This window comes from Numida meleagris, chromosome Z, assembly GCF_002078875.1.
Source record: "Numida meleagris isolate 19003 breed g44 Domestic line chromosome Z, NumMel1.0, whole genome shotgun sequence".
NCBI classification, from domain to species: Eukaryota; Metazoa; Chordata; class Aves; order Galliformes; family Numididae; genus Numida; species Numida meleagris.
The window spans coordinates 67,407,317-67,415,049 of record NC_034438.1 but is presented as its reverse complement, the minus strand read 5'-3'; the positions used below and the strand labels follow the sequence as shown (position 1 = coordinate 67,415,049).

The following is a 7,733-nucleotide window of genomic DNA, read 5'->3' as shown; positions in this document are numbered from 1 at the left end:
CTGCAGTTAGTAAAGCATGGTCCTCTTCACAGTTTACAATCTGAAGTGCAAAAAAATAAGCAGAGGTCTGCAGTGGTATGCACTGAATAGCCATGGTAATCTCAACAGGACAACGTAACAGGTATGTACATGTATAACTATTAAAGGACAGCTAAAGGGAAACAGTGAGAATTTCAGGGGAGTGATGGATTTCTTCATTATCAGATGACATGGATAGAGAACCCCCATGCCCTTTCCTCCTGGATGCCATGTGTAAGCTTCTTAAGCTGTCTACAAGGAGCAACAGCTACATACATGTGAACATGTGTTCCTGTATTTTGCATTTTTTCTCTGCAAATTCTGACAACACTAGAATGGACCAAATAAAATTTATAGGACTGTGTTTAACAAGCACTTCCGAGCTGACATTTTGCTACTTGCTGCAGCCTAGAGAAAAGGAGGCTGAGGGACACATCACTGTGGTCTACAGCTCCCTCGTAAGAAATGAGAGAAGCGGAGGGGCAGTGCTGAGTTCTCCTGTCTGGCAACAGAACCTGACGGAACAGTGTGGAGCTGTGTCAGGAGAAGGTCAGGCTGGTTATCAGGAGAACGTGGTGGGCATGGAACAAGCAGAGGGCATGGTATGAAGTTGCAAGAGTTCAGCATTTGGTCAATGCCTTCAGAAACAGGTTTTGGATTTTGTGTGGTCCTGTGTAGAGCCAGGAGTTGGACTGATGATCCTTATCATCCCTTCCAACTCACAGAATCATAGAAACATGGACTATCCTGAGAATAACTTGGGATATTCTATGATTCTATCACTCCATAAGCATGAAGAGCACACATCCAAGAAGTTTCCGTGTGACTACGCTGCTGGTTGGTGCCAGCTATCGACACCTCACCTCATCAGGTGAAAGGATGGATACTGATACCCTGCAAGGGGACCACGCCCCAGCCCAAGCCTCACAGCAGCAGCCAGCAGGAGACCATGACACGCGTCCACAGCAGCACCCGAGTCTCCGGGCGCTTCCACACGGCACCGCCCCCAGGATGGCACCACCCCGCCGCCATGGAAACCCCGCCTATATTTGCATGCAGCGGCGCCGGCGCGCCGTGCGGCTCCCTCCTTCCTTTCTCCCTCCCTCCTCCCTCCTCCCGCGGCGGCGGTAGCAGCCACCACGGCGGCGGCGGGAACGGCACGGATGAGGCGCATGTGCGCGGTGGACGGGCGCTGGGGCTGCAACGGCTCTCTGCGAAGAGGCCGGGCGGGGCTGGCCGCCGGGGTCGGCAGGGGGGGCCGCGGCGCCGGCGGGGCAGAGGAGCTGTCGGAGGCGGGCGGCGAGAAGGGCTGGCGGGGCCAGTCGCGGGGCTGCCCGCAGCAGCTGGCGGAGCGCTACGCGGACCTGGCGGCCAGCCACTGCGAGGCGCTGCGGCAGCGGGAGGAGCGCGAGTGGCACAACGCGCGGCTGCGTCTGGAGAACGCGCGGCTGCGCCTGGAGAACCGCCGCCTGCGCCGCGAGAACCGCTGCCTCTTCCGCCAGGCCCTGCTGGGGCCCGGCCCCCACGAGCCCGAGAAGGGCGAGCAGCCGGGCCCGGGCGGGGAGGCGGAGGCCCTGCGCGCACAGCTGGAGCGGCTGCAGCAGAAGCACCGCCGCGCCCTGCAGCATCTGCGGCGCTGCCGGGAGCGGGCGGAGCTGGACGACGGGGAGCTGGAGGAACTGCTGCGAGACGACGAGCAGCCACCGTCTCCCCTCGAACCGCAGGAGCTCGCCGCCGCCCCAGTAGGCGGTCCCGAGGAGGAGGAGGAGGAGGCGGTGCTGCTGCCCTGCGTGAGCCTCGGCGGAGGGCGGGGCGGTGCAGTCCTTCCGCCCGCCCCGCGCAGCCCCGGGGATGGGCCGCGGTGAGCCGGGCCGCGCTCCGGGAACTTGCTTCCCGAGTGCGCGGTTTGATCCCCTCGCCTAAACGTGTGCCCGAGCAGCACTGCAGAAGCTGGGAAAGGGATACTTGGAAGAGGCCGACCCTGTGGATGAAGAGGGCCTCAAAGCCGCCGTTGTTGTGGAGAGAATCTCCACTTTGGTCCCACATCTCCTAAGAGCAGTGAACGGTACTGTTCAGGGGCTTCCTGGGGTTCACCTGCTCTCCCTGTGAGTTAGACAGAATGTCGTAGGCCTCATAGCACAGAGACTATCAAAAGATGGTTCTGGCCAATTCCTAGTAGTCTGTTAAGTCAGCAGCACTCTGGTGAAAGCCACTGGTCCCTGGAGCTCCGTGTTGCCTGGGCACTGAATGAGAAATGACACCTGTGTCGCTAAGAATGGACTTTGCTCACCCTCACGTAAATACTGATTTGTATTTTGCACTTCTGCATAAAATCACAATTGTTAAATAAAAACGTGACACAGCAAATGATTTTACGTGTGATTTGTAACTGGCAGTTGTTCTGGAATTATGAGTGAAACACATCTCAGGCTTTTGTAATGCAGTTCCTCAAAGGCCAAGAAATTATTTTTCAGACCTTTCTTCCCTAACAAAATCTAGTGTTCAGGTTTGGGACTAGTTCTTCATAGATTTAAATAGCCAGGCTCTATTTCAATTAAAACTAATTATAAAAGGTATAAAGTCCACCCTTCTGCACATTTCTGAATACAGCTTTTGAGAAGAGTAGTTGTTACTCCTCTGTATAATGTCAGCATAAGCCTCTAATCATAAGATGCACTAACACTCCTGGCTTGTATCAGAAATAGTGTCGCCAGCAGGAGCAGGGAGGTAATCATCCCCCTGTACTCAGCTCTGGTGAGGCCACACCTCGAATACTGTGTTCAGTTTTGGATCCCTCACTACAAGAAAGACATTGAGGCCCTGGAGCATGTCCAGAGAAGGGCAATGAAGCTGTGAGGGGTCTGGAGCACAAATCTTACAAGGAGCATCTGAGGGAACTGGGATTGTTTAGTCTGGAGAAGAGGAGGCTCAGGGAAGACCTTATTGCTCTCTGAATCCTTGAACGGAGGTTGTAGCGAGGTGGGGGTCGGCGTTACATAACCCAAGCAGCATGAAGAATCTATCAAAAATCATGCAACAGAACTATGTTGAGATACAATGCTAGAAAAGGGCAACTGTAACATTGGAAATGTAAATTTGAAAGCATCCCTTTAGAATATGTTGGTGTCTTCAAAAAAGAAAGCATTCGGATATATTTTTTTAATATAATATGCAAAACTTTTAAATTAAAGTTTAGAGTTCCTCCAAGTAATGGAAATCTTTGTAGGCCAGCTAATGTAAGAATATTAATATTTTTAAAAGTTACGCACAAGTTTTGTATAAAGTGTTCTTATTAATTTCTTAAGGTGGACACATTTCTTGAGCAGAAAGTAGAGACCTATAAAATGCAGAGAATAAAACACTCAGTTGTGTATATTGGTAAGACTCAAATCCACGTGAAGTGATAAGAAAAAGATTTTAAGCATTTTTTGAGATTGCTGTTTCCACATGAAGTACAGTAAATTATCACTTAAGTCACAGAATCACGGAACCATAGAGTTTGGAACGGACCTCTGGAGATCATTCAGTCCAAACCCCTGCTGCCACGGGTTCCATAGAACACGTTGCACCTAAAAGAGTCCTGGCAGGTTGTGAGCATCTCCAGAGAAGGAGACTCCACAACCTCTCTGGGCAGCCTGTTCCAGTGCTCTGTTGCCCTCACAGTAAAGAAATCTTAAGTCAAGTTGCAAAAGTTTCATCTAACTGATTGTCTTATCTTTTTGCTTTTGAGAGCAAAAGACAAGAAATTGCATGATTTAAATAAAGTTATCTCCAGTAAAGTTAGGCTAAATTAGCACTTTGTTCTTAATGGTCTGCAGGTTGTAGGTTTCCTTTAAGACCCACTTGCATGATCCTTGGCTATGGGAAACTACAAAGACTAGCTGGAAAAGTAAATACATTTCCTAAAGGATATACCTGTTAAAATCTTACTGTTTGTAATCTGATTTTTTTCTATTGAGCTAGTTCTAACGTTTAGTATTTCAAATACTGTTGCAGAAATGGTCTCATCTGTCTTTAACGCTGATATTTAGCCAAAACCCCTTGTGTTGATGCCTGGCAGAAAACACAGAGTAACTTGGAAATTGTCTGATAAGTTACAGCAGTTATGCATCTGAAGTGATTGAAGAAGTGAAAGTCTTTTCTTTTTTCGAAAGTCTTTTCCAGTGTAAATGAATTTGTGATCCTAAGTGGTACTAAGGGACATGGTTTAGCTGTGGGACTTGGTAGGTTATGTTGGTGACTGGACTTGATTATGCTGAAGGTCTTTTCAACCTAAATGATTCTGTGATCCTGTGAAGTGCTAGAACAGTTGTACGAGGTATTTCAGTTTTCCTCAACATTTAGTTATGGTCTGTTTTGTTCCTCTTATTCTACTTTCTGCCAGATAAGAGTCAAATCTTGAAGATCTAGCTTTCGCTTCCTCCTCCCAAGTATTGTCTTTAATTCTGTTTATCACATTCTGTACTATGGCAAGTATTCATCCTTTTGTTCTAGTTGTTGAGGCAGTGTATTTGAGTTTAATTATCTTGCTGCTTTGAAGCTTTCCTCCTTTTGTCTGAATGCTACTTCCCTGGTTTGGAAGGGAGGGAGTGCATTACAGAACAGAATTCTTACATTATATTCAGCATGCAGAACCACGCTCTCCTCTTATTCTTCTTTTAGCTTGACCTTTTTAGTTCAAAATCATGTTGATTCTATTCCAGTGATTTTCAAAACCATGTAGTTCAAGCCTATTTGTTTTTGTGGGTTTTTGAGTATTGCTTTTAACCATCTCCTTCTTTGTCAGTTACTGGAAAAAAAAAAAAAACAACACCTTTTTCTTCCTCTTTGTGGCTTGAGGCCCCCAAAAGGTCTAAAGGTATGTTTTTAGCTCACAGTTAACTTTTGGAGCTATATACTGTTTTGTGGCATTATGTGAAAGTGAGTTTTCTTTGCAGGGAGTATTTTACTAGAGATTGGATTAAATCCATATTTGGATTTTGGTGGTTGCTGATTTTTTGAAGTTATTGTTATTTTTAGTTTTGTTTTAAGAAAATATGTGGAAACACAGCAGAATGTACAAAATATTTGGCAACACTGGCTACCTGATTACCCTGTTAAACTACAGTGTTTCAAAATAGGAGCGTATATTCTCTTAAATTCATTTGTTTAAAAGATATGTATATATTTATATACATAAATTTGTGTAGTTAAGCAGAGCCCTAAATCCACTAGCATTTTTCACGTTTGCTAATTTGGCAGAATTACTTTTGTGTTTCTTAATGTTTGGTCTTATTTGCAGACCTTTACTTACCCTTGTGCCCTGTGCCTCATGTTAACAAAACATTATGAAGTATACGTTAAAATGGAAGATATATGCATGACTATATTAAAATGCCTGATTAAAATCTTCTGGGGCACTGTATGAACTTGATGGCAATTACTTTAAAACACATGCATTTGAATAGAATGGCTCAGTGTCAGTGCCATATTTAATATGCACTCTATTGCTCTTTTGAGACCTAATTTAAGTTTCATTAAATATTGCATTCTGAAAGAGCCTTTGTCCGCTGTGCTCATCTCCTTGAATATGTGAGGGCCTTGGGGTGCTTTAGCTGCCCACAGAGAATAATGAAATAAATTAAATGTCTTTGTATGATAAAATAACGCCATTCAGATTACTTTAGTTCAGCTATTTTCCTATCAAAGCAGGTGTCTGCTAGACTTCCTTTTCCATGTATCTCACTGTGTTCTGTATCTCATTTTGATTTTGTTCAATTCAGCTAAGACTAAGCTGAACAGGGTATTTAGGAAGTTCCTTTTCCAAATTCAGAAATTATTTAAAGAAGTAACCTAGAGGCAGATCACAAAGCAGCAGGGTCTTTTTTGTATGTTTTAAAGTGCTGTCTGGTATCTGTATTGTAGTACTGGTAAGTTAAAGTGTTACTGCCTGGGAAGTCAACATTATGTGCAATATCCAGATTGAATACTATCATGTTCCTTCCTAAATAAAACCCAGAAGATAATATTAGCAAGTGATTATAAACCTCTTTTTAAAAAAGCTTGCTGCCTGTATTATTTCATGATTTTCAAGGGCAGTTGTTTGTTCTGCCAAGGGTCTTTGTGCAGTCAGAATGTAGCTGTAGCAGATTAGGATATAAAAGACATTACATGTAGAGTGCATGAAGTGGTGGCTTTAGGTGCAGCTTTATAGGACAGTGTGACATCAGGCTGGGAAGAAAGCAAGTCTGTGGGGTAACCCATAGAAAGAGAACATTCTGTGAAAGAGAATTACTATGAAAAGACATGGCCATTAGACAACAGGTAATGGAATTACTATATTTGTGTATACTGGTGTATTTTTACTGAGTAAAATATTGAATGTGAGGTTGGGATAGAGTAAAAGATTTACACTGCAGAGAAAAGTCAGTGTCATTCACTTACATGTCTGAAGTGGCAGTGAGCTTTGGAGAACTGATCCATTAAGAATCCTCATGCTCCACTGAGATTATTAGCAGTGGTGCTCATTAGAGTCAGTCTATTCCATGTGGAAATTTTGAGTGCAAGCCAGTTTAGCGTGTTGATGTGTGGAATCAAACTCTATAACCCACACAAGGTTATAAAGCAGGTATGTTTATTACAGCCGAGAGGCTCATCCAGCACCAGTTTCATAGAGCAGTCCCAGTGTGTTAGATGCAAAATATTCTTAAGAAAACACACCTGAAGGTGGGATGCTCACACAGCAACTTAAAGCTTAGAGAGCTTATTCAAGATGTGATTTCTGTCTTTGGCACAAGGAAATTCAAACCCATTTTCTCACTTTGTGAGAGTGTGCTTGGCTTCTCTGGTGGGGAACTCTGTTGTCTTACTGCCACAGTTTGAAACTGCAGAAGAATGGAATGCATTGTGTATGTGTCAGAAAAAAAATGCATTTTAGTGATGTGTAGCTTGCTGTATGACACAACTCGTAGTTCAGTGCTGGATTCTTTGGCTTCTGAGATCTACTATATGTGATTTTTAATAGTGCTAACTTTTAATTGATACACTTAGTTCTCTTCTTCCCCCAGCCCCAAATACTTTCTGCCATTATTTCTCTTTAGAGTGTCCAGATATTCTCAGTTGTTCCTGGTCTTGGGGAAAGTTTGTTTTTCTCTTTAGAACTCTTGAGTTAAGAAGTTCGCAACAGGAATAGGTTCAGTGAACAATTTCCTCTTTATTTGAAGGGTTTTCACATCTCATGTGGGTATGTTGGAAAAAGAAAGGTAATTTTTGTAACATAGTTGTTAACCTGAGGGTGTTGTTTGCTAAGGACAACACCTTAATTTTTTGTAATATTATCACTACTGCTGCTTCAGTAAGAAAAGAATGACGCGTGTTTATGAGTATTTTTTTTCTGGAAGTTGAAAGTGTGTGATTCTGACCATAATGGAAAAAAAAAAAAACAACCAAAATACTTATCATTGACCACTCAGCTTTGCCATAAAATGAGATGCAACATAACTGCTGCCCAATTCAGCTGTCCATTTACACTGTAAACATTTAGTTTGTTAAAATTTCTGAAATTTGTATGGAACTGAACAATGTCACATTCCTTCCATACACACAGTACTCAGAAGCATCCTGGTGTGTCTTCTCTAAAAAGATATATAAACGCTTCTGGTCTGGCTTTGACTAATCCACAAGGTATCCCTTGTTAATTAGCTGCTACTGGTAGTACCACTCTAATTTTTTAAATC

At 43.8% G+C, this 7,733-nt stretch overlaps 1 protein-coding gene across 1 annotated transcript; it reads left to right on the top strand.

The window, feature by feature from the left end:
• TUSC1 (tumor suppressor candidate 1) lies at window positions 789-2,385 on the top strand. The gene has a single exon (XM_021381489.1). It carries the CDS (start codon window positions 1,182-1,184, stop codon window positions 1,881-1,883), a length of 702 nt encoding a protein of 233 aa, XP_021237164.1. The 5' UTR covers window positions 789-1,181; the 3' UTR covers window positions 1,884-2,385.

What these genes read in the sequence shown, in the direction of transcription:
- TUSC1 (XM_021381489.1), top strand. Translation starts at nt 1,182, where the DNA reads ATGAGGCGCATGTGCGCGGTGGACGGGCGCTGGGGCTGCAACGGCTCT.